The following is a 24,802-nucleotide window of genomic DNA, read 5'->3' on the forward strand; positions in this document are numbered from 1 at the left end:
AATACACCTGTGCTGCCGCTTTTCAAACCAAGTAATGCCCTTTAATCACACACACTTTAATACACATGCACACGTCGCAACCCCCGAGAACAAGACTTGTGTTCGTTCATTAACCAGAGAATATATAGTTATAAATTTTTGTGTCATGCCCGCGGTGGAGGGATCGTTTTCTCGTGTTCCGTGACACTTTAGCGGCGGCGATTTCGCCGAACACTCGGTCAATATTGACGGAAAAAGAAAGAAAGCTCGTTCACAAGTCACAAGTCACCCCCTGTATACTTTTTCACTCAATGACTGCGAGGGTAGGCGAGGAACAAATTAGAGGTAAAAAAAAATGAGGGAGTGCGTGCCTCAGACAAATGCAATAATAACCAACATGCCCTTTATTAATAACCCAAGCTCAAATACCAGACCAGGAAAAGTATAGTAAATTGTTTTATACACTCTCCTGGTCTAAATCTACTAGTGTTGTGCTTTTCCTCTTAACAAATTAGAGTGACTTTCAAACTGTATAAAAAAATCACACAGAAAATATAATGCAATGCTGAGAAATTGATTTGATTTTGTTTATGATAGTCAAATTAGCAGTATTTTATTTGCTACAATTTGATGTAAAGATTCTTGAATCTGCAATTGAATTTAGGCCATTTTAATCTTCACAAATTATGAAATTCTATAATGAAGGGTCCATCTGATTGTGACTTTCAAATTCTCCATGGCAGATAATAAAAATTATTAAATTGCAACTTGACTAAAAAATATAATACAGTTCAAAATTTTATTTTTGCTTTATTATTTGAATTATTGATAGTGGGAAATTGAAATAAATTTTGGCAGTAAATGTCTATAGAGATAAATCAATATAGACACTTGCAACTAAATTATTTTTGCCAAATAAAGGCGACTCTTTAGACCCCATTTTTAGTTAAACAGAAAATCTGAGCGGTAAATTATTTTCAGCAATCGTGTCATTTAATTAAATTGTTTCAAATTACTCTCTTATAAAATGAAATTTAGGAGGATATTTTTACATTTACTTATGTTCTACAATTATTTTTGTTTTATTTGTTGTAAATTATTGCAAACATTTCACACAGAAAAAACAAATTTTTGGGACGGAAAAACAAAAGGCGCTAAAGTATAGCAGATATTTTGTTTAAATTTCCTACATTTTTACTTAAATTCAACACTCGATCAAATAAATAAATTTTTTTATACATTTTTAGTAATTAAATACGGGTAATGAATAAACCAAATCAAAAGTTCTGCACGTTTGACATAAATTAATTTCACTTTATTCTTAACATTTTCACTGTCACATGATGCGCATATTTACGTTTTTGAAACTCTGGTGATTAGTCATGAATATAGTGGCGTGACATATGTGTATGCTTTCGTAATATCAATTTATGCAATGCAAGCTTATACTGCATGGTGCGTCGTATCTTTGCTCTTGCGAATTGGTTATATCATAAGGCCAAAAGATTTTATATATGGCCCGCGCGACTGCACATATTTGTATGTGGAGGGATATATGAATTTCCACATCTCGCCGCGCAGCTCTGCGTGTGCAGTTCTTCTCGAACGAGGAGTCGGCCAAGAATGGTTTTATTGAATGATAATTGTGACGTCAACAAAATGTCACGCTACTATTATTTGCCGTCCTTCGCCGAAATGCATCGCGCCACCACAAGGAAGGCGCGGCGTTTAATAATCTCTCATAATTAATGTTGATAAAAATATGAAAATTGCATGAGAAAAATGGAAATGCGCAGATTTAAAGCTTTTTCATACCAAATAATTATATAAAAAATTTCTTTTCAAGTAAAACTTGGGCAATTTTGAATGTGATAATTAATTTTTGTCGTCTCGTATTCGGTAATAATATCCGTTGGCTGATAAAAATATTTCTCAACTGTTTCTGAAGGTCCTTTAAAAGCTGAATGAAAGATTTTTACAGCTTAAAATTTGAAAATTCAAAGGAAACAAAAATAAGTATCTTTTTGTTGGTTTTAATGATGCTATAAAAAGCCAGTCGACTTGAATTTAAAATCAATAATCATGAATTGTTTTGAAATGAAACCATGATACCGATGAAAATTTATGTAACCCTGAAACGTTTGTATAAAAAATTAATTTCAGTCTGAAATGTGTCAGCACCGTCTTGACAGGATAAAGCATTTAACTTTTAAAAACCTTAACCTGCAAAGAGGTGAATGATGAACAAAGACTTTTTACTTTGGCGCCTCTCAAATCCTTGATATTCGATTTCCTGTTTTAATTGAAGAAAACAATACCCCAATTTAATTTTTTAAATTATATACAACTTGTTTATTTAAGAGTTAAATTCTATTGATTCCTCTCACTACAAAAATATAAATTGTATTCCTTTGACTTTTGCAATGATGTTGCATTTACTTCACTATATTGTCATCATCCTCTCCCTTTGCAAATAAAAATTGACGGCCGGTTTTTTGTCCATATTTCTCGCTATTCGCAATTTGCCCAAAGCCGGACACGTCTGGTGTGTTCATTTTCTCTTCAAGTTGTGCGCAGAAAGATCTCTTAATGTGATTTTTTTGCAGCCAAAAAATTATTCTTTTGTACACATAATGGACGGAATCTCTTTGCATGACTTTCAATTCTTTTGTGACGCAAATAGACACCCGCCGAATGTAATAAAAAATCTACACACATTCACAAAATTAAAATTACGGGACGCTTTTGTGATTTGACGAAAACAAGACTCTATAATTTTCCATAAAAGAATCAATTTAAAGTAATTTAAAATTAGATGCTGGGTGATTCTTAAATTAAAATTAATTTAACCCTTGCATGAATTTTTGGTCATCCTCCGTTTACCAATTTCAGAAATTTCTTTAAACATAAAAAGCCAAATTAACTCCCAACATTTTGCCTCACTTTGGTAGACGTTATGAGTTGATGTTGATTAGTCATGCGTAAATTCCATGAGCAATATTATTATGCTCTAGTATATATCGTAGCCTTGGGGAAAGCCTATGTTATGCTTTAATACATTTGATGTAGCAAAACGAAGGCCATACTCGCAGTAGGCGTCTAATTCACCGATGAGCAGATCAATTATTTACGCCGTGTTAAATTTGGTTCAGGATGCGCATCTGAGTAAAAATGCCTTATTTGGATGAGATAGATGCTTATTATTATTTTATTTTCTATAAATTAATTTCTTTAATTTGCCGCTTATTTACCTATAGTTTATTTTTCAAAGAATACTTTAGTGCATTGTCTGCGAGCAATAAAAAAAATAGTTTGTTAACCAGGTGGTAAAAAAATTTAGAACTGTCAAAAAAACTCCTGTTTTTTTGACGACTTTTATGTATCAGATTATAAAGGATTTAAAAACTATCCTTTTACACAATTAATAAATTCTTGCACACACGGTTGAGCTTTCTCTTTAGAAGTGTTTACAAGTAAAACAAAATTTTCAAGTTATATAACATTTTTCAAGTTGTAGAGAAAATCAAAATTTATCCATATTTATTAAAATTATAATTTTAAGTCTGTCAATTTCGTTAAAGGAGAATAACCTCAATTTATGCTTCTTTTTAAAAACTTAAACAACTTGTGACCATAGACTAAACACTATAATCAGAGTATGTTTTGATAGCGCATTTCTGTCAGCAAAATTAGAATTTTTTAATAGTCAGCAGCATCACTTTGGAACATAATTAATAAATACGAAAAATTTAAATAAACGAATCAAAATATAATCTGAAACATTTTATCAAATACGAGACGTTTTACTTTTAATAAAATCTGGGCCCCAGTTAAGATTTGGGCCGTTCCCTAAACCTTATAACCTGTGGAATCTCTTGTAAATTGTTTTTGTGAATATTAAACGCAAATTTGCAATCATTAAATTCCTTTCAAAAGTTTTAAAAATTGATAAACAAATTATTTTTATTACAATTTTATAAAGCAATTTTTCAATAGTTGATTTTTTCAAAGCACCAACGTAAAAGTCCGAGCATAAATAAAAAATCGGCATAGAGACATAAAACGTATAATCCGTTTAAACGCGAATAAAGCTAATTGGCCGGTCAACGTTCGTTTTATATACACGGCTCAATTCACCTGATCCAATCCTCTCTCTGCAAAAATAAATAAATGTAACTGCAGCCGGCAACTTTATCTGGTCGTGTGCAGCGGAAAAATTAATGCTGTGGGAATTGCTGGCCGCGCGCAACTTTGCTACTTTTCCGGCGCGAGTGGAATAGTTGCTTGTTAAGGGCCATCAAGTTGTTGTGTTTTTTTTTCCTATAGAGCGGCAGGTCGGACTGATAATGAAAAAAAGAGGAGAAAGAAAAGCAGAATGGGCCGGTGTGCTGAATAAAAAAAATAAAAAAAGAATCGGAAGGGCGCGGGGAAAAGTTTGAAAAGCAGGCAGAAGGGAGGGCCCTCTGCGGATTGCGCTATTTATAATGAAGCGCGGCGGCGGCGGCGGCGGCCGAGCCTCTGGCTGGTCTCGCTCGCAGCCACTCACTCAGTCGGACGCGATCGCTCGTTGCTCTCGGTCGTGTTCAAAGAGTTGCGGCAGAGAGAAAGAGATCGTGTACCTTTCCTTCCTCCGAATACCATAACAGGTGGTTCTCCAGTCGCGCGCGAAAATGCGCAATTCCGAAAACGTCTTCGTCCGTTTCTTCCTGATGGCCTTCGCCGTCCGAATGGCATGTGAGTAAAAAAAATTTTTTTTCCACACCTCGCGTGACATTTGTCAAAATATATATAAAGCGGAGCAAGCGGTTTACGTTTTATTATTTGGGGCGCCGAGTCTCGTGTTGTTAACTTTTGTCTCTCGGTCCACGTGACATTTATTTTGCCTGGTACGCTAATAATAAAAGACACACAGAGCAGCCAGAAAATTTAAGTTTAGTGCTGGCTTGACCGCGTTTTTTCACCGGCTTACAAAAAATAATCCTCTCTGCGCGAAAAAAGTAACAAACTTTCTCCTCATTTTGTTAAATAATTGGTCAAAATATATATACAAGTTTTTTAAGTTTGTCCCCCTCTCCACTTGTGATTAATTTAATTCATTTTTATTTGGTGTCGCCGGGCCATAGTCCGAATTCGTTTTATTCCCAGGTGACCCAATCACGAGCGGAAGTGGTGCGACCTTTCCATCGTGTCTCGGTTGCTAAATTATTCCTAAGCAGCAGTCGGCCAACACGTGATTAATTAATTAATTTGATCATATACGAATTATATAGTCAGCGAAAACCAATAAAAAGTAATTCAAATGTTAAATATTTTCTCCAATACAAATTTAAAATTAAGACAGAGTTTTTGGAGAAAAATCAACAGCACCAAGAATTTGGTTAAAACTAATTGAGAAATGACTAATTAGAAATTAATTAATAATTCTTCCGAGAGGGTTGTTCGAGGTCTGCAGCCAAGGCGTTCGGCTTTCAGTTATATAAAAAGAAAAAAATAAATATTCCCATCGTAAAAGGAAAACCACTCAGGATTTTATTTCTCACAGCTCAACAAGGCCTTTGATGTAAAAAAAAAAACTGAGGAAATGCTTGAAAATTTTAATTTTTTCTAAATATGAAGTATTTGACTGAGAATAATAATAATAATTAGTAATTTTAATTATATTTTCTATATTTTTCTTAAATTTTTTTCTAATTAAATTGAACAAATCAAAGAAAATAATTAAATATTCTTTTTTATTATTTTAAATTTCTTTTGCACGTATCAAAAGTAAATTCTCAAAACGGTGCAAAATCGTGGGAATCGCAGTCGTTGAAATCCATGCAGTCTTTACGCGAAAGAAATTCTCTTTACGCGGTCGGGATTCCTGCGTCGGACCCTGCGGGATTGGCCGCACCTGAATCATCCGAGGTGCCGCGTGAGCGCGAGCAGCCAATCGCGGCCCGCCGACTCCGGAGGCCCGACCGAGTCACGGCAGCTGACGCAAACACGCTAATAAAGCCGCGACACACGTGGCCTCTCTCTCGCCTGCTCGCTCGCGGCAGGTATTTTTTTTTCGCTATCTCGTAATCGCGGCGCCGCGGCGAGAAAACTTCTACTCCGCAGTTAAGCAGCGACTTGGACTCGTTCGTTCACGGCGAGCTGGACTCCCGCGGTTGACGTCAAACTCTCTCGCGGGGGTCGCGCCTTTTCCGTCGAAATCACGCCGACATTCATTGCAAATAATTATTATAGAAAAAAATAAATGAATAAAGCCACGAAAGTTCCTTTTGTCTTCACTCTCAATTTTTTCTCTTTTTTTATTTATTTTGTTTCAAATTTCACTCATATTTATTAATCATAGAGGTAAGGAAAAAACCTTCGAGAAATTTCTGGGAATTTCCTTTGCCTTTATATATATATTTTTTAAATAACTTTTGTTCACAATTTTTTAATCAGATTCTATCTGCAAATTTTATAGAAGAAAGTTAATGCGATTTTCTATTCCATTGTTATCTAATCCTGTGCTTAAATTAGATTTATTCAAAATTAAATTAATAATTTTGATTCCAATGGTTATTCCTTGCGTCAGATCGCGGAGTGTCATTTGAAATAAATTAATGAAATACTAATTTCAAATAATCCATGAAGAATGTTGAAATTTTTTAATTTTGATCCAAAATTTTTGATTAGATTTTGAAATTTTAACCCGTCAATTTTGAAATAATTGCCTCACAATCCATATGTAATTTTATTCTTTCAAAATTTCCAACAAAATTATTGAATTTTCGCTTATTATTTTGCATACTCAATTAAGGAATTCAAAATAGTTTTAGTTTTTAAACTCGGCGACGCGCCCAAATTATTTACGCAAGCTGCGGGCACGTCAAATTATTTTGGATCGTGTCTGTCTTTAAAATTAGCACCGCGCCACGAAGGCCGGCGCTTCTGTTATATATTCTGATCTTTTTCGTTCTACGCAGCAGACACTCGGCAAACCGGGTCCAATATACTAATTATTTTGGTAAACATTTTTGTTTGGCCGTGACCTTGCTATCAATTTTTATAATTACATTCTCGCACTTGCAAAAATTAAAACAAGAATATTTACTGCATAATAATAAAATGGAAAGTGCGGAGCCTTCTCGTGCGGAAGAAACTTTTACTATTCTATACTTCTCCCTCTCTCAATCTATTCCTTTGTATTATAATTCTTTTCCAACCCTTTTCTGTATGCGCAACAGCTGGTCCTTTGTTGAAGTCTATTCGTCAAAGGCGAAGTGATTTTGTCAGCGCCTTTTGTGATGCAAAGTGGGTAATTATCGCACACCGTGCGCTCGACATCAAGATTGTGATAAATCATGATGTGGTGCCGAAAGCAAGTTGAATATTAAAATTAATCACGCATGGACTCGGAACAGTTCTCGCCTTTTCTTATTTCAAGATTGGAGAGTGAGATTAAAATTATATTAAAAAAAATAACACGAAATCGTTAATTATCTTAAAAGTTATTTCACGTCAATTAATTAGTTCGTGAGACTAAAAAAAAGGCACGCGCAGAGATGTGTTATTAAATTTCTAATTAATAAAAATCATAAGGATTCGCACACACTCAATCTTTCTTATTAATTTTGAAAAAAAAAAAAAAAAAAATATTGAGAAAATCTGACCTCCAATGGCTTAAATTTCAATCCTTTAAAAGCAAATTATTAAGAATCACAGTCTAAACGAATCGATTTACTGGTTTATCGTAAAAGTTTAAAGAAAAGGTGCAATTTAACTAGGAATTACTCATCATGATAATATAAAATATTAATTTTACTTTAGGTTTTTTTACTTCGTATTTAATTTTTAATTTAATGCTTCCCTTTCTTTGTCATAATTTCAAGTTTTTTTTGTGACATGCACTTGAATAAGTAAATTTTAACAATCTTGGATTTTTTGTTTTATTAAATTTTAAATAAAAATCACAATCAACTAAATTGTTTAAAAATTTGTACAAGCCTATTTATTATTATTATTATTATTCTTTAAAATATTTTCTCTGCTCCTTATTTTCCTGTCAGGCATTAGAATGGAAGATATTGCACTTAACTCTGTGCAGCTCAAATTTAGCTCTTGTCGAATGAATGAAGCGTAAAAACGGCTCAAGTCACCCGATCGAGAGACGTGGCGGACCAATTTTATTTTAATTCTCGCATCACGCCATCCTGACCGCGACCATTCAAGAGGCCGAGCCAATCGTTACAAATACCAATCCTATTGGCCTCACTTAACAAATGTTAAGAGCGACGCACACACGCTGCAGGAAGTTGCTTGGCGCAAATTTGATTTGAGCATTGCGACGCGAGCCAAAATTATATTAAATATAAATCCCTGCCAAATTCCCGAATCTAAATTTTATTGATCGTTGAAAACACGCTAATGATTAAAGGTGAAAATTTTATTTTTGAAAAAGAGTAAAAAGTAGTTTTTTGTTATAAAACTAAACTTAGTCTTTCTAAAAAAAATAATTAATAAAAATATTTCCTAAAAGATTTCAAGTGAAAATAAAAGAATCATTAGGCCTTTCCACAAGTCTAGTCCGCTAATTAGCATAACTTGCATGCAACTCGAGAGTCTTGATCGCGGTCTCGCATGTGCACAAATGTTGGCCGGTGTGTAATTAGCTAATGAAGCCGCCGACATCAGCACTTGCAGCTTATCCGACGCTGCAGCAAAATCAAGATCCGTTTCTTGCTCTTGATTATCCAAGTTGGAAATTTCTTCCCACTTAATCGGCGCGTGCGGTTTTATATAATCTTAGGAAGGAAAAATAAAAACTGCGCAGTAGTACGGACACGAGTTGCGTTCACGTCAAATATGTCATGTGTGCCGGTGACGAGCAAGAGAATGGATTATTTGTCTGCTTGATTATTGGTGCTTGCTAACTTCTTGTGGGTCAAGGATCCGAGGAGAAAATTAAGCAAAAGCCTTCGCTCTTCATTAGTCATCTCTCGATATATACCTGCGCCAAATTATTTCATTGACACAATTAAAAGACAGGTGAATACAAAATGAAGCAAATTTTTAAGCACAATATTTCTATTATAATTAATTTATGAGATCAATATCTTTCCACAGCGATTAAAAACCAATTAAAAAGAAGAAAAAAAAAAAATGAAAAGTGAGAGAGGACAAATGAAATAACAAATTTAAAAGGCCAAAAATAAAATTTACGTGCAAAATGATATAAAATCCTTAAATTTGTATTTAAAAAATGTTTTCTCATTAATTTGAAAAAAAAAGAGATTACTGGCATTATAATTTGACTTAAATTGAAAAAAAATCAAGTTAAATCAAGATTTTGGCGATAGGGAAATTAAAATTGTGAAATAATTTGTAATTAACCAATTATATGAATTCATTATATTTTTCCTGTAATAAAACTATTTTAGATTTAAAAAGTGCCTGGTGTATTTAGTATTTTATTCATTTAGGAAATTTATTCTCTTTACACAGCACAGTAAATAAATTTTAATAATTAATTCAAGCTTTTTTATCTATATTGAAATATAATTAATGAGATGAAATTAAAACGAAACGCTTTTTAGTGCATTTTTGTTCTTATACAAGAGGTAAAAGAGCAATAATTGATAACACATATCTGTTCAGCGCGGTCATGAGCCTGCTGTGAACAAACGTCAATTTATTTCATTCGCCCTCGTTTGTCGTAGTTTTATCACGGCTCGCGTGTATGTTCCTATATTGAAACAAACAATTCACTATAGTCTGGAAATAGTATTTGTATATATTATTATATAAATATGGAACAAAGAAATAAAAGAGCACAAGTTATTACTCTTGGCTGGGCATGGCGCAAAATCCAAAAGCCTACCTAATCATGGAAAAGGGCGAAATGTGCGCAAGTGTTGTCGGTAATTGGAATGACCTCCGGTTTTTCCACTTTATAATGACACACCACGCCGTTTTCCCACAGCCAAGATAGCGTGCCACCGACTTTTTGCTTCCAAGATTTATATTAAATAAAAAATAAGCATACATAAAATATACTAACGGAGAGGGAAAGGAAAATCAGCGAGTATAATTATATTTAAAAATTCAATTAAACAACAATTTGCATTAATTTTTGGTTTATTGTTAAAAATTTAACAATGGCCTTTAATTAATAAAAAGGTAACCGATGAAAACATTTGAATAAATCAACATTTTTATTAATTTTTGGATCCTTATTAATAAGAAAGTTGAGAAAGAAGTTGTTATTTCATAAAAAAAAAATGATATTTTAAAACACTTTATAACATAACAAGTAACCCAAAAGTTATTAATTAATTATTAATTAAAATTAAAATTTTTTTTTTTCAATTAAGTTCAAATACATTTTGTTTTGCTTTGATTGCGGAAAAATCTTTTTAAAAAAAAAAAAAAAAAATACAGCAAAACGTAGAAGTGTATTTAATTTTCTAATTTAATCAATGAATGAAAAATTTAATTAAAAAATTAATGACCTGTACGTAACCTGTCTGTACCAAATCTTATTCATAATATTGATTTAATCGGATACGCTATTTATTTTTAATTTCCAAAGAGTCAACTTTGTTCAGATGTCGCTGTGAAATTTAATTAAAATCGCCCCGTCGCTTTTGCGTCTTTGGCTAACAAAGTTGTCACCGAGCAGCGGTCAAGGGGGGCAGCAGGTGTGAAACGAGTGGGGCGGAATTTGAAGAGCGGCCAAGTCTTGTCCGAACACGGGATTAACCGAAATAATTAAACGTGTCACATGTCGCGGCCCTCTGCAAATTTATACTTACTCTGGACCTCCATTCAATTCGCCGACACGCGTGTGGCTTCGCCGGGAAAGGGTTTTGTTAATTGTTGGCAAACACCGTGGCCCCACTTAATTGGCTACTCGCCGCCGCCTTTAATTAAAAGCACACACACGCAGCCCCGATCGATCTGCGCGTTACTTTTTTCGTTGTAAAAATAAAAGCGCCGATCGCTCCTGTCTACTTTTGCGTGCCGTTAATATTTACAAAGAGAGAGAGGGTGGGATTTTGATTTTATTAACTCCGAGTCACGGATTGGAAAGGTGCGTGCAACATCACTTTTCAATTAGCATTGTGCACGGATTATTTTTTATTTATTTATCAAGAGAAAAAACATCCGGATGTAAAATTAATTTTTAAAAACTAAAAATAACATATTTTTTTTTAGAAAGATTTTTTCCTGGCAGTTTGAGTTGAAATTTTGAATCTTGTTTCAGTCGCCAGGTCAGCGAGGTGGTCGGGGTCCGGCGCCTTTTCGGACGAGTGCCGCCAAGAGGCGATGCTCAAGTGCTCGGCCATCAGCGGCTCCAGCGATCTCAACTTCATCACAAACAAGCAGGAGCTTGACCTTCAATGCCCGTAAGTTTACTTACTTAATCAGAAAAAAAATAATTAAAAAATTAAAAATTACCAAAATTCAAAACTCTGCAAAATATCACTAGTTTAAAAATTGCAATCAATGTAAAGCGTAAAAAGTGGAAATATCGTTATTAAATTGGAGGATTTTGTAAAAATATGTGAATGATTTATAAACATTGGGAATTTTCTTTAATTTTGTAATTTAAAGGTCGTTTAAAATGTTAATTCATATCAAAACTCACGATTTTGTGTGTGAGGAATTTCTAATTTTAATTTAAAATAATTTTTCTCTCACTCTAAATAATAATAAGGAATTTCAAAATCAAAGTTATTCATGTGAATAGACTTCTGAAGAGTCTCTTCGAGTGCATTTCGCAACATTAATTCATTAATCAAGAACCCTCCGCGAATCCGACAAAAACCTGCTCTCTTGTGCGACGATCCTCTCGCGGAAGGGGTTGCATTTCAATTAGCGGTAGCCTGATTATATTAATGAGGCACGTATGTATGATTTTGCGCTCTCAACATATTCAGCAAATAAGAGAGAACGTGACTCTGCTGATCGGACCGCGCATATTAATTTCATCCCCACACAATTCGCCACTGCAGAGTCAAAACATGACACACATAGTCTAAGCTCATTGACAAGCACATGGCAGTGAAATTAGCAATCAGCTATGCAAATTCATTATGTTGCCAAATTTGATTTTGGCTCACAAATAGAAAAAATGTAATGAGATAATTTAAATTTGAAGAAAATCCAGACTTCTAATTATTTATTTGAATTAATTTTCCTAAATTTAGAGAAAGAACTAAAATAAATTGTTCTGATCTTGATTAAAATTCATCTTATTTATTAGAAACTCTAATTTGAATTAATTTTTGAACCTGTAATTAATAATCAATTAAAATTTAATCCTCCATAATTCCATGAACATATTGAAGATTTATTTTTTAATTTTTTTTACTACTTCATTGTTTGTGCATGAAATGAATGACATTAATTTTGTTCTCTCATTGCAGGCAACTGATTGCCGGGCTCAAGTGTATCGACAACTTCACCCTGAACTGCATGACGCCGCAAGAGCGCAATTACTTCATCCAACTGTACGCGGGCACGAACGCCGTCATCCAGGATCTCTGCACCGAGGGCAGCTACCAGAAAGGTATACAAAAATAAAATACACTCTGCTCTCAAAACAAATTAATGAGGCGCGCACTTGAAGTGGTTTTCTTTATTTTACCAGAAAATCAATGCGTGCTTTTTTAATGGAGAAATTGCTTAGCTTTTTATATTATAATTTTTACAAGTGAGTTTTTGAGAGGCGCCAAGCAGGCGCCAAGGTGAACCAGAACCAGTTCTTCAGGCAATTACTTGGGAAACGCAAAACGGTGGAATTTTTTTGTAATTTTTGAATAATTATGTAAATTACATTTTTTTATAATATCCCCAAGTACCGTCTCAAGTAGAACGGGTCAAAGTAACATGCAATTATAAAGTGTGGTTCACAAATTAAAATTTAACTATTTTATGAAAATAAGTGAAAATAATGTTGCGAGAATTGTAGAGAATCAATTTTCAATGGAGCTATTTGTGCAATTTTAATTAATTTTTAATCCTATTCCTATAAATTGAGTAAATTTTAAAGGCCAAGTGTTTTTTACAATATTTGTTTCTAAATTATTTTTTTTTAAATTAAAATAATTAAAATTTCATGATATAAACGTTTGTACATTTTGTTTGATATACAAGAAGTTAAATTTCTTTAAGTTTAATTAAAAAGTTGTATAAATTAATTGGAAAAGTGACTACCTGGTTAGATAAGAGAATTCTAGTTGCTGCACTTCAACCGTTTTTTAATTAAACTTCATCAAACATTTTAATAAATATATTCAAAATTCCAATAGTGCAAATTTGAAGAAAAAAAATTAACAAATTTTTCCCTCAAGTTAACAAATTAAGTAAATTTTTAATATTTGAAGAAGTTGACACTCGAGGAGATGATCATGGAAATGAAGCGATCGGGCTTTTCCTAGTTGCAGAAAATTGATTTTATTAAAAAACAAATGGCTCTTTGTTTTTGAATAAAAACAATTTTCTGCAACGAGGGAAAGCCCGATCGCTTCATTTCCATAAATTTTTAATGCTCTATTTTAAATCTTTTAACCTAATAAAAATTGTGCGCTAAAAAATTAAATTGCTAATTGTCCATCGTAAGACTCGCCCCATTTGCCTTCAAAGGAAAGCATACTCGTGTTCTTGGCAGTTTGTAGTTATTTCCGCCGTGAATGTCTCTCCACGCTTTTATGCAGATTAACTCGGGTTGTGTGTTTCTGGTTCTACGCCGCGCAATTTCTTAATGACACGACAAGTGAATAATTCAATTAGCCGTATGCGGCTTTTGTGCATGGCGTGTGGCTTTCTTGGACACTTTGTTCTCTCTCGCCTAATTGACCTGTAATTTTTTTTTTGCCAACAGAATTTTTGCGGCACGCTCCGTGCATAAGAGACGTTCGCTCCGACTTTGGGGTTTGCGCCCGAGACTACGAGGAGAAGCTGCAGCTGATCAACGCGCAGGCCAACGAAAGTCTCATGTCATCCACTTCCAACAACGAGGCGCAAATGCGGGCGCTCTGCTGGTTTGTAAATTTTTTAAATAGAGAGATGACCCATTTATTAATTTATTAGGAAATTATCCAATTAAAATAAGAAATGGAATCGATTATTGTGTTTAAATTCAAGCTTCAAAATTAAAACTATCTTCTGAAATTATGAACTAATTATTGGCAAAAATTAAAAACATTTATTTATTAACTCTTAATTTGTACTTTTTGAACAACAATGTTCAATTTCAGAAATATTTATTATAATTTATTTTAAATCCAATTTAGATTTTCTAATTAATTTTTTGCAATTTCTGGGCAAAGGAAATATAGAGATTCTGTATTAATAAGAATTTAAATTTATATTATTTATTTAATATCGAGTCACTATTTTTTCTCTAATAATTGAGGTTTTATTTCTCTAACAAATTTTTTCCTTTTTACAGCTCCTTCCAAACTTATGTGGGCTGCTCGCAAGACGTGGTGTCCTCAAGGTGCGGCACTGAGTCAGCAAACTTCACCCACCACATTTTCAACCGCATGGGCAATCCTTTCCTGGATGTGAGTATAATTAATTTTATTGATTATATTTGTTGTTGCAGTTTTTTTACTAGTTCAAGCCAAATAAGAGTTCTAAAAGATTTGAAATGGATATCAAATTTGATTATATAGAGAAAAAATTTTAATTTGAAGTGGATGTCATGAGAAATTAATAAATATAAAAAGTATTTTTAGATATTGAAATTTATATTTAAAAACCATTTTTTTTGGAAAGGTGTTAATTCGCATGTTTAGTTTGTAAACATTTTTTTACAATTTTCCATAAATATATATTATTTCCATAGAAAAGTTTTCATCTATTCTAATTAAAGAAAAATGAATTCAATAAATATATTTTTAATTAAATTATTCCATTCTAATCTTGATTTTATCAGGTTTTAAAAAATCGACTGCACATTCCAATTTACATCGGTTCAACCAAATACCAAATTTGAAAAAATAAAAAATAACTCTACAATTTTAATCATCATTGGTTTGGTTTACTTGATTATAATTTAATTTTTCAAAACTTTGAATATCATAATCAAAAAATTTGCATAAAATATATTTATTTTATTTTTTATTGATCAAAACTAATGAATTTATTTAATTTGCAGAAATACTGCAAGAAATATTCCGACAACTGTCCAACGAGCGGCGGGTGGGTGTCCCGGACGAGCCACGCGCTGCTGGCTTCGAGTCTGCTGCTGGTCGGTCTGAGCCGCCTCGTCCTGGGGTCGAGCAGCTGAAAACTGCCCAGGGCCAAAGTGGTGTGCCTTGGAGGACAGCGGCGCCACGTCCAACCAACCAACCGCCAGCCAGAGGAGCGAACAAGCTGCTGTTCCGAGCAAGAGACTGGAAATCAGACGCGAATTTTCCTCAATGGCTCAGGACGTCGGAGAGTGAATGTGATATAGGTTCCTCATACGTATTTTACCGTCTGCGCTCTAATCAGGAAATTTAAATACATGTCATTAAAAAAAATACACAAGGGAAGAAAATCTCTGACCAGCCTGAACCAAAAATTCACGGTTTTTAATATATTTAATAAGGACTTTAAAACTGTTTAAAAAATTGCATAATTTATTCGAAGCGCCATTATTTTGTTTTCTGTTTGTAATCGTATAATTAAAATTAATGCTGTTATAGAGTGTCACAAGCACATAACTTAGAGAGTTAACTAATTCAAAGTCTGATTAGTTGTATACTTGTATTTTTCAGCCGTTCAAATTGCGTATTTAATTTCTACATTATTACTATTATTGCCCCTCGGAAAACCGAAAAAGTATTGTCTGTCCACTTTTGCGTAGCAAACACACTCTAATCTCAAAGACATAAGTGCATTGTTCCTGTTTGACACAAAATGAATGAAATATTTTTTTGCTCGTATCAATGGAAATAATGCAGCAATTTTGAGGATCATATAATTTATTATTTGTAATAGGTAGTTGCTCTAATGTATTCTTTGATTGCTCACACACATGCGTGTAAAAATAGACAAAAAGATTTAAAGATGATCATCGTCGATTACGGTTATGTATGCTACTGTGTAATACAGCAATGCTCATCTTGTGATGTGCGGCTGCCCTCAATAGACCTCTTTATAATAAAATTATTTGAAAATAGACCGGAAACAAGTGATTTAATTTCAACATCAATCAAAATGCTTGCAAATCTCAATTTGATAGACAATAAGATGAACAATAAAATCTGGAAAGGATTTTACAGTAAAAAATCGCTTTGGAAATTTAAATGTGGAACACCTAAAATCTGATATTTTTTTCATATTTGTTTATAAAACATCCAAAAATTCATTTAAGCCGCATCAATATTTTCAATTACCAAGACCAAATTTAATTTTAAATTCTACACAAGGAAAAAATAAAGAAGAATATTTTTGCTTTTTTCACAAACAGATTTGATTATTGGATAAAATTTTAATTATTTTCTATAGTCAATAATTATGTTTTAAATTTCATTGAATTCAGCAGTGATAAAAAACCTTACTTAATTAGGGCCTCGACCGAGTGGTGGTGCTTTTTGCTTTTGGTTCTTCATCGTCTGCAAGTCAAAATTGCTGAGCCAGCTTAACAAAGATGCGGTTTTAGGTGTCTTTATTTCATCTCTTTTCTGACGCACGCTTAAAATACGAGATCATTTAGTCCATTTTGTGAAACAGCTCCAACCGGGATAGTTTGTTCTTAATATAAAAGGAAATTCTTGTTTTTAGTGAGTAAATCAAATTTAATTTTATAAATTTTAGAGGGCCATAAATTTAGGCAAAATTTTATTTATAAATAATGGAAATTTTCACTGAAAAAAGACAAAAATTAAATTGAATCATTCAACACAAAGTTGATATATGTGGTGTCAAGTTATACAAATTTTAATTTACGATTTGCATGCAAAAGCGAATTGAGCCAATGAACGGTTGTCGCAATTCACGGGGAAGATTCCTCTTGGCCATTGTGAAGCATTTTCTTTATCATTTCATTGTGTAGCCGCAGGCGTACCAGTCGCTACTCTTGTCCATGCAAGTGGTGCTTCCGTAAAGACCATTGAAGAGCCAAAGTGCGACACCAATTCAGGTCCACTTACATATCAAACCAAGGTTTTTTTACTTTTATTTTGTTGAAAATTATAAATAATTAAATATTTAATTAGAACAAATATGCTTAACCAATCCGTGTTAAATTCTGGATGGGAACCTTTGGCCGAAGTGGAGCAGACCCTCGGATGGCTCGATTTCGGAGTTTTTTCAGCCATGCTGGGAATTTCGGCGATTATTGGCTGCTACTTTGGCTTTTTCTCAGGACGGGAAAACACAGCCAAGGAATATCTCATGGGAGGAAAAAGTATGGGAATTGGTCCTGTTTCTCTTTCGCTCATTGCCAGGTAAGTCTGCATTACAAAAATTATAACGACAAAAAAATTTAAAAAAAGCTCTTTTTGCGTCAAAATGGTTTAATTATAGTTTAATTAGAAGCAAAATTTTGAAAGTTCAATTAAAACTCTAACCAAAATAAATTATTTTGCCAAATTAAATTATATTTTAATTTCTACATGACTTTTATAAAACACAAATCTTTATACTTTTTATTGTATATCGTTCCTCTTCATCATTGAGACGCAGAAGGACGCGGGGGACTATGGAGTGCATTGTTAAATTTACAGTTGCGTAAATCTGTGGTGGCGAAGAGCAAAGGTTCCGCGCACTGCGGTCGGCATGCGCTCGATTTTTACGTGTCGGAAAAGTAAACGCACCGTAAATCATCGCATAAATTATACACATGTTCGCTTATTTTCTTTATCTTGACACAATAAAGAGACGCGTGCGAAAGAACATATGGGGCTTTTCCAAATTGACCGTCAAAAAACACAAAGTTCAAAGTCAAATGCAGTAAAATTTTGATAATACACAAAATATTGCAAGTCATTTTTATAGCAAGCATAACGTGTACAAAATAAATGATGAAATTAAAAAATGAATTTGATTTTCCAACGAAGTAAATACTTTAAAAATATTTTTGTAATTGAAAATGATGCACTTTTCAATATTTTTTGTAATATAATTATAAATTTTTTAAATCAATTTATATAAAATATATCATGGCGTAGGAAAAAGCAGAAAATTTGATCAAATAAAAAAAATGTTGACATTTTTACTAAATTCTGAATAAATAAATAAATTCGGCTGAATAGGAAAAATAGTATAAAGTTTAAGGTTTAATTTTACTTAAATTGTTTCATGCTAATTGTAAGGCACTCGTGTCAAGCGGGTTGCCGTCACAAATTTTTGCAGGGGTTGAAAAAAATCATTACGCGTCTACGCGATGAGGATTAAATTTATAAAGTTCTTAAACATAGAATCGCTTTGAAAATTAAATTTGGAATTATAAATATTAACAATTTTTTCCTTTTTTTTCACAGTCATATTTCTGGAATAACGGTGCTGGGGGTGCCTGCTGAAATATACAGGTACGGGATGCAGTACTGGGCAGTCATCATTTCCGGATTTATGGTCAGCTATACCGTGGCCGCGGTATACGTTCCGGTTTTCATCAAACTCCAACTCACTTCTTCCTACCAAGTTAAATGTGTTTAATATTGATGTGAATAATGTTTACTAATTGATATTTTTTCAGTATCTCGAATTGAGGTTTGACAACAACGTCAAAAGAATGGCGTCGGTTTTGTTTGTGATCTCACAAGTAATAAAAATTTCAAATTAATAAAGAAATTGAAAAATTAAAAATTTTCAGATGCTATATATTCCTATTGTGGTTTACGTCCCAGCTCTTGCATTTAGCCAAGGTTCACAGATCTCTTGAAATTAAAAATCTTTCAAATTGAATATTATTTTTTAGTAACTGGGATCAACGTTCATCTCGTCACTCCAATCACGTGCGCCGTTTGCATCTTTTACACAACCTTGGTAGAAAATCTAATATATAATCTGTTTTCGGGAAAAAATATTTTAAAATTTCCTAGGGAGGATTAAAAGCCGTGGTTTGGACTGACACTCTTCAGACAATTCTGATGTTTGCCTCAATGGTGGCCGTTATGGTTCTGGGCGCAGACAAAATCGGCGGATGGGGTGAAGTTTGGAAACGGAACGAGGAAGGCGGCCGTCTTGAGTTTTTCAAGTAATTAATTTTTACTTCTATTTGTCTTTTTTTTTTAATCTGATAAATAACAGATCATATTATGTGGAGGGAAAAGTCTTTGAAACTAAAAACAAGTTATTTTATTTTCACTGTAAATTAAAATATTGCGACCAGTTTAGAATTATTTTTTTTTTATTTTGGTGTAATTTGGAGGTTTTGATCCTAAATTGTTGGCTAATGTTTGAAGACATTTTCTGATATTTTTTATTGCTGATTTTTAATTTTTATATTTTTAGCTTTTTATGTTTTTTTTGTTAAATCGACATTAGGAGATAAAATAAAATATTACAATTTCAGGAGACTAAAAAAAACCCGGTTATAAATAAATATGTTTTATTTCCAAGTATGGATCCAGATCCGTTGAAGAGACACACTTTCTGGACAGTGCTGTGGGGAACCTACTTTGGCTGGCTGTCACAGTGTGGGGTCGGACAAGGCATGGTCCAGAGATATCTCTCTGTTCCAAATCTAAAATCAGCTAAATGGTTTGCTCGCAATTAATCTTGTATTTACCTTTAACAACACACTTTTTTCCTTTGTTTGAAAAATTAAGGACTATTTTCTGGTTCAGCATTGGGCTGGGTTTAAGCAAAGTGTTAAGCAGCGCTACTGGAATGCTGATTTACGCCTCGTACCAAAGCTGCGATCCTCTCAGCTCGGGGGTAAAAATTTAAAAATTAGTTATTAAATTTAATGGAAAAAAATTAATAATTCCATAAATGAAGAGAGTGAAGAGACCAGATCAACTATTGCCAATGTACGTTTTGGACGTGGCCGGTCATATTCCGGGATTCACTGGACTTTTTGTCGCTGGAGTTTTCAGCGCCGCTTTGAGGTACAAATTGAAGCATTAAAAATTTTTAAATTTTACATAATTTAAATTTTTCTGATTATTTTGGAAATTAATTAATTAATTAATATTAATTTTATAACATAATAAATCAATTTAGTGTATGAATTAACCAAAATGTAAAACAATTTTAATTAAATTTTATTATTTTAATGTACAACATGTACTCTTTGAAAAAAAAAATATCAATTGTTTTATAAAAATTAATTTTACAAATAATTTTAATTTAAAATTTTAGTTCAATGTCAACGGGGTTGAATGCTCTATCTGGAGTGATAGTGGATGATTTGCTGGCCGACGTGCTTCCGACCAAAATTGTCAGCAAAGGGGTGCTGCTCCGACTGGCGGCCGCTTTAATGGGCGCTGTTTGCGTTGGACTCGTTTTTGTGGTCGAGCATCTTGGAGGAGTTTTGCAAGTGAGCAGAAAAACTAAATAAATAAAGCATATTCAAATTTTTTTCTAGGCAGCACTGAGTCTGGGTGGAATTACTTCCGGCACCCTCCTCGGCCTATTCACCCTTGGAATGTTTGTCCCGCGCGCCTCTAGCAGAGTAAATATGGTTTTATTTAATTTTACTGAGTTTTTTTCTAAGGAGAACACGACCTGTTATTTTATTTTTATTTAATCCAAAAGTTGGCAAAATTAAAACACAAAGTTTGCCGCTTTTCAGGAAAATTTTATGTCCGGATTGCAAAAGCAGTAAATTTAGTTAAAAAATCATTTGGGCATTTTCGATATTGAGCGGAAAAATTAATAGTAATTATTTCCATTTTAATAAGGCAAATCCTAATTTTTTTATTGCTATTGCATTAAAGATTAAAGAAAATTTAATTACCGGTTTATATTATTTTAATGTTTTTTTATTTCTTATTTAAGGGCGCCCTTGTTGGCTCCTGTGTTTCCCTTCTGCTTGTGAGTTTTGTAGTTTTCGGGGCCCAAAATCACTTGGCCAACGGCACAATGAAACATCGCACACTTCCATTTTCCGTGCACGAGTGTTCGGCCAACTTCACAGTCTCCGACCCTGAGTGGTGATTATTAAAAAAAAATTATGCTAATTTTGATGAATTTAATTTATAAAAAAATTAAGGCCGGACAATGATGCAGTGTGGCCCATTTTCCGCCTTTCGTACATGTACTTCGGACTCTTGGGTTCGCTCATTGTGCTTCTGGTCGGGATTCCCGTCAGCTACATGGACACCAGCAAGAGGAAATCGCTGCACAAAGATCTCTTCTGTCCGCTAGTTCACCGATGGTTACCAGATCAAATGGACCAGAGGCACCCGACTGAAGTCAAATTGCTGTACGAACTTGAAACGTAAACAATATTTTCAAGAGAATTATTTAATAATAAAACTTTATTTGTATGGGGATTATAGATAATAAAATTTTAATTTTTCAAAAAGTTAAATGATGTCAATGTGTTTTTCAAATCCATTTTGTTAAAAATTAAATTTTAGTTGTTTAAAAATCAGAAATAAAATAAATTTTAATATAAATTGCAAATTTTGCTACTTTGACTGAATCAATTAAAATTTAAAAATCATATGTCAAGCAACTATTCTTTTCAAACATGAAAGCAAAAATAACATTCAAAAATTCAAACTCGTTTTTTTTTTTTCCTAAATGTAATGTATTTTTTTTTTGGGAATAACATAGTTGTAATAAGTTCTGAAGATGATGGATAAAATGTTACAAAATTTATATTTAATAAAGTAAAACAATTGTGTGCTTTATTGTGATCAAAGTTTTTTATCAGAGGGTCAGCGCGCACCCATAGCAACAACAAACTGTATAGTTCACTTTCTCGGCGTAATAGAAAACAGATCCCATCATTAACTTGCACATATCCTGAATTTTACTAGAAACATTTTCTGCACATATAAATCTGAATCAAAGTCCAGAAGCGAAAAATATTATAATAATCTTGGCATATTTGAAGCAACCTCGATTACAACTCGACTAAACAAGCGTGTGTGCCACTTTTGCTTTTTCGAGCGTTGGTTAATTATGCTCGCATATAAGGCTGCGGAAAATAAACTAAAGATTCACATTTCACGATTAATTTTTCCCGTCCAAATTGTGGAGTAGTAGAAAGAAAGTTTTGAATGTGGAACATTTTTGTTTTGTTCAAAACTTAAAATTTCCTGGAAAACGGGAATTGAGAAACGTCTCGGGTCCTCTCAATTGGTTTTGAATGATGGGCGGTTGCCTGTTCGACCTGCCCAACTTTGCGCGCGATTTTCACCCTCGCAAAGACCTGCAGACTGTCAAAATTTGATTTTAAATGAAAGACTGTAAACCAAATTAACTTTTATTTAAAATGTCCGCCAGTGTTCCGGTCGGATTTTGCGTAAAAAAGGCGAAATTCGGCCCGACGAGCCGAAACGCGCAGCTGCCTTTGCACTTTAATCACGATTTGCGAAAACACAAAGGGTTGTCGGCGGATCTAAAGAGATTGGAAACGAAAGAAAAACTCAAGCTGCGTCGATTGAGACGTAAATCATGTCGATCGGTCGATTCGTTCGGCCGGGGCGCGTCGGCAAAGTCAAAAGAGAAACACGAAGAGAGCACTTTTCGAGCGACTTTCCGTCCGCGAGTGGCGGCGCTGCTGCTGCGCGCTCAGAGCCTCGTACCTCCCCTATATAAAGAGCGGCGTGCTCGGATGAGTCAGTTTTCGTTTGGGAAGCAACTCTCTCGCATCTCACCTACCATGGCTGATACCGCACCCGCTGCTCCGGCTCCCGCCAGCCCCGCCAAGGCGAAGAAGCCGAAGGCTGCCAAGACCGGCGCCAAGAAGGTCGTGCCGACCCATCCTCCGACGGCCCAGATGGTCAACGCCGCCATCAAGAACCTGAAGGAGCGTGGCGGCTCTTCTCTGCAGGCCATCAAGAAGTACATCGCCGCCACCTACAAGATCGACGCCGAGAAGTTGGCCCCCTTCATCCGCAAGTACCTCAAGTCTGCCGTCACCGACGGCAAGTTGGTGCAGACCAAGGGCAAGGGAGCGTCCGGCTCGTTCAAGCTGAGCGCCGCCGCCGCTGCCCCGAAGAAGGAGAAGAAGGCCGTCAAGCCGAAGAAGCCTGTCGCCGAGAAGGCAAAGAAGCCCAAGACCCCGAAGAAGACCGCCAAGCCTAAGAAGGCCGTGGCCGAGAAGAAGCCCGCCGCCGCCAAGAAGGTCGTCGCTGCCAAGAAGCCCAAGTCTCCGAAGAAGGAGAAGAAGCCGAAGGTGGCCGCTGCCAAGCCTAAGACCCCGAAGGCCAAGAAGGTTGCCGCCAAGAAGCCTGTTGCTGCCAAGAAACCCGCAGCCAAGAAAGCAGCCCCTAAGAAGGCCGCCGCCAAGAAGGCTTAAGTCTTCCACCACCCTCCCTAAATCAGCCCTTTTCAGGGCTACCAAATATCTCAAATAAGAGATACGCAAGCAATCAAAACAGTTACAATTTAGAAAATAAATAAAAGAATATCCTTAAACCTTCCTTCAAATTAAAATTTCTCCTTCTGATAAAGTGCCTGAAAGAAAGCTTATTATTTTAGCTTCGTCACTTGATATTTTCACTTCATATTTTTAATAATGGGCAGACAGTTCTTGGCATAGATTTTCAATCTTTTGTCCATGATACGTTAATTTTAAATGGCATTTGTACTAAATTTCCACAGCTCTTTTTTTATTACAATTTTATTGGATGCTTGAGTCTACGTTACAATTAAATGGCTACTTGGGAAATATTAATATGAGTGACTCAACCAAACTGAATTTATAAAATAATATATAATAATAAATAAAATAATAAGCAATTAATATTGAAGTTGTATTTTAAGAATCCTTTAATAGACGTAAATTTGCTCCACCAAAATTTATTCCCGATCGCTCCCGACTTGTGTTAAAGAAAAATTTCTACCATAGTCAACAAAAAATACAAAAATGTACTTTGCTAAGTGACAGGCATTATTTTCTACATTTTTCCTGTTCCTATTAAAGCTTACAATAATTAAAAAAATTTTTTAGAGCTTCTTTCTTACGTGCGGTTTTGATAACAGAAAACAAAAATGATAATAGTAATTATGTGCACGGATAAATGACATAATTATATTGATGATTTAACAATAAGATGTGTCTCGGCTGCTCCGAGATTGAGCTATTTTTCACGATTATTAATTATAATCGCAATCACATCTAATATTCTACACAATCCTTATTCTTCTAAAATTTTAAATGAATTCGAATTTGTTATTGAATTGTAGGTCAATAGTACCTCAGACCTGGTGAAATGGAAAATAGATATTGGTATTAAAAATAAATTATTTTCGTGCAAGATGTGCCTTTGTGAGTTGTCCCGAACATTAACGAAAACGGTCATTTACGCATTTTCCAATCTAAACCTCCGGCGCCGAGAAGCAGTGACGTGACTTTTAACCGGCTATCGAGCCGCCTGCCTCCGACTAGATGTGCGCCACTGCGAGTCCTCCCGGAGTTTTCTCTCTTGCAGTCAAAATCGAAAACTAAGAGAATCAGATGTTCAATTTGCGTTAATATAAACTTCAATATTATATAAAATAGAATCAATAGAACGAAGAAGAATATACTTAATATAGAGATTGAAAAATAAATGTATTTCCCTGCCAAAAATGACAAGAATTTTTTTTATCATATTTTCTTTGCTTCGAATTTTCCATTTATATAATAATTAATATATATAATATAATGATCATTAATCATTATATTAAGATGTGGAATAAAATGGTTAAAAAAATTTGTCTATAACCATTAACAATGCTGTGT

General features: G+C 34.1%; 3 protein-coding genes across 3 annotated transcripts; all 3 read left to right on the forward strand.

Moving 5' to 3' along the window:
- The first annotated feature begins 4,496 nt into the window (after positions 1 to 4,496).
- LOC132204266 (uncharacterized) lies at positions 4,497 to 16,151 on the forward strand. The gene is made up of 6 exons (XM_059632662.1): positions 4,497 to 4,713; positions 11,219 to 11,360; positions 12,384 to 12,526; positions 13,841 to 14,000; positions 14,411 to 14,525; positions 15,122 to 16,151. The coding sequence occupies exons 1-6, from the start codon at positions 4,650 to 4,652 to the stop codon at positions 15,251 to 15,253; spliced, it is 756 nt and encodes a 251-aa protein (XP_059488645.1). The 5' UTR covers positions 4,497 to 4,649; the 3' UTR covers positions 15,254 to 16,151.
- A 454-nt stretch (positions 16,152 to 16,605) lies between these two features.
- On the forward strand, positions 16,606 to 21,416 carry LOC132204384 (sodium-coupled monocarboxylate transporter 1-like). The gene is made up of 15 exons (XM_059632871.1): positions 16,606 to 16,733; positions 17,006 to 17,115; positions 17,169 to 17,399; positions 18,435 to 18,594; positions 18,650 to 18,715; positions 18,767 to 18,818; positions 18,872 to 18,939; positions 18,996 to 19,150; positions 19,516 to 19,656; positions 19,725 to 19,833; positions 19,897 to 20,006; positions 20,260 to 20,437; positions 20,486 to 20,572; positions 20,899 to 21,053; positions 21,113 to 21,416. The coding sequence occupies exons 3-15, from the start codon at positions 17,176 to 17,178 to the stop codon at positions 21,342 to 21,344; spliced, it is 1,737 nt and encodes a 578-aa protein (XP_059488854.1). The 5' UTR covers positions 16,606 to 16,733; positions 17,006 to 17,115; positions 17,169 to 17,175; the 3' UTR covers positions 21,345 to 21,416.
- Positions 21,417 to 22,714: 1,298 nt separating this feature from the next.
- LOC132204824 (histone H1B-like) lies at positions 22,715 to 23,704 on the forward strand. Its single transcript, XM_059633634.1, has one exon. It carries the CDS (start codon positions 22,736 to 22,738, stop codon positions 23,372 to 23,374), a length of 639 nt encoding a protein of 212 aa, XP_059489617.1. The 5' UTR covers positions 22,715 to 22,735; the 3' UTR covers positions 23,375 to 23,704.
- The last annotated feature ends 1,098 nt before the right edge of the window (positions 23,705 to 24,802 follow it).

The sequence above is a fragment of the Neocloeon triangulifer genome, unplaced genomic scaffold (assembly GCF_031216515.1).
Source record: "Neocloeon triangulifer isolate White Clay Creek 2 clone unplaced genomic scaffold, ASM3121651v1 ptg000022l, whole genome shotgun sequence".
Taxonomy (NCBI): domain Eukaryota; kingdom Metazoa; phylum Arthropoda; class Insecta; order Ephemeroptera; family Baetidae; genus Neocloeon; species Neocloeon triangulifer.